Source organism: Physeter macrocephalus, unplaced genomic scaffold, assembly GCF_002837175.3.
Source record: "Physeter macrocephalus isolate SW-GA unplaced genomic scaffold, ASM283717v5 random_12581, whole genome shotgun sequence".
Classification (NCBI taxonomy): domain Eukaryota; kingdom Metazoa; phylum Chordata; class Mammalia; order Artiodactyla; family Physeteridae; genus Physeter; species Physeter macrocephalus.
Genome location: NW_021157865.1, coordinates 1 through 1374, shown reverse-complemented (window position 1 = coordinate 1374; position 1374 = coordinate 1). Strand labels below are relative to the sequence as shown.

General features: G+C 62.4%; 1 protein-coding gene across 1 annotated transcript; it reads left to right on the top strand.

Moving 5' to 3' along the window:
• Positions 1-265: 265 nt before the first annotated feature.
• On the top strand, positions 266-1322 carry LOC102991470 (testis-expressed protein 19-like). The gene is made up of 2 exons (XM_024118200.1): positions 266-790; positions 873-1322. Exons 1-2 carry the CDS (start codon positions 266-268, stop codon positions 1320-1322), a joined length of 975 nt encoding a protein of 324 aa, XP_023973968.1.
• The last annotated feature ends 52 nt before the right edge of the window (positions 1323-1374 follow it).

Sequence of the window (1374 nt, the reverse complement as noted above, 5' to 3'; positions counted from 1 at the left end):
AGGACAGAACACTTGCATCAGCTGAAGATAATTCCAGAAGTTTGTCCCTCCCGACCTCTGCAGGTCCCTGTTGGATCAGGACCCAGTTCATCCACCCCCACCCCAAATCCCCACGCGGGAAACACCTTTGTCCTCCTCCTGATCCTCGCCGTTCTCCTCCTCGTTCTCACGCCCCCTCCTCCCTGCCCCCCCAGCGCTTCACTGTGCCCCCCACCTGTGGGCCAGACCCCCTAAGATCCCAGCAAGTCCTGTAGGCGGCGTGGCCATGTGCCCCCCAATCAGCATGCGGTGTGAGGCGGAGGGCATGTCCTACCTCCACACGTCCTGGATGTACCAGCTTCAACATGGCAGCCAGCTAAGGGTCTGCTTTGCTTGCTTCAAGGCTGCCTTTCTGGACCTCAGACAGTTGCTGGAGTGGGAAGACTGGGAAGATGAAGACTGGGACCCTGAGCTGATGGGCCACACTGAGGGAGGGTCTGAGCAGGCGGCATCCCCGGGGATGGGACCAAGCTGGGGGCAGGGCCAAGGGCAGCCTGCACAGGGCGGGTCTGTGGACTGGGGATCGGGCACCCTGGCGTCGGGCCCTGTGGAGTCAGAAGAGGTGGGCCTGGATGATCACTTTGTGCCCACCGAGCTGGAGCCTCAGGACGCCACACCCCTCGGCCTGGGTGCTGAGGATGCTGACTGGACCCAAAGCCTTCCCTGGAGATTTGGGGGACTCCCTACCTGCTCACACTGGCCAAGCCCCTCTCCTCCATGGCAGGAGTTTTTCAAAGGGGACCTGCCCCCGGCGGGAGCCCATGGTATTGGAGCTGGGCACCACCCGGGCCACGGACCCTGTTGAGGCCAAGGCCTCGTTACTGGACCTGCAGGTCATCTTTATGGTGGGCTGCTATGATGCCATCTGCCTCCGGAAGATGAAGCCAGGATGGGCCCTGAGGACCCCAGGCCAGTGTTGGAAACTGCTGCTGGAGCCTGATGAGGTGAGGGTGGTGAGACTCCAAGATGCACCCCAGAAGCAGGACCTGCACCGGTGGAGGCTGAGCATTCTGGAATCCTCTCCTCCAGGGCAGAATGAAGAGCTGGTCCCTGCGGACTCAGCCCTGCTCAAGAGGGGATTCACCATCCTCTCTTATTCACCCTGGACCAAGAGGGAGGCAGAGGAGGGGGACTCGGCCTCTAGGCCACAGTCCTCCACCCAAGGATGGGATCCTGGCACCAGTGGGCCCAGAGGGCCTGGGGAGAGCCTGGCTGTCATGGGAGCCTCAGCCCTGGGGGAGCTGCCATGTTTCCAGACCCTCAGCCCAGGGCCCCTGAACTGAGGAACTGAGGCCCAAGTGGTCACCATTGTCCTGGCTTCCCCGGGACACCAGA

Coding starts and splice junctions, on each gene's coding strand:
- LOC102991470 (XM_024118200.1), top strand. CDS start 266: ATGTGCCCCCCAATCAGCATGCGGTGTGAGGCGGAGGGCATGTCCTAC. Junction 791..872: donor TCAAAGGGGACCTGCCCCCG/GCGGGAGCCCAT, acceptor CTGGACCTGCAG/GTCATCTTTATGGTGGGCTG.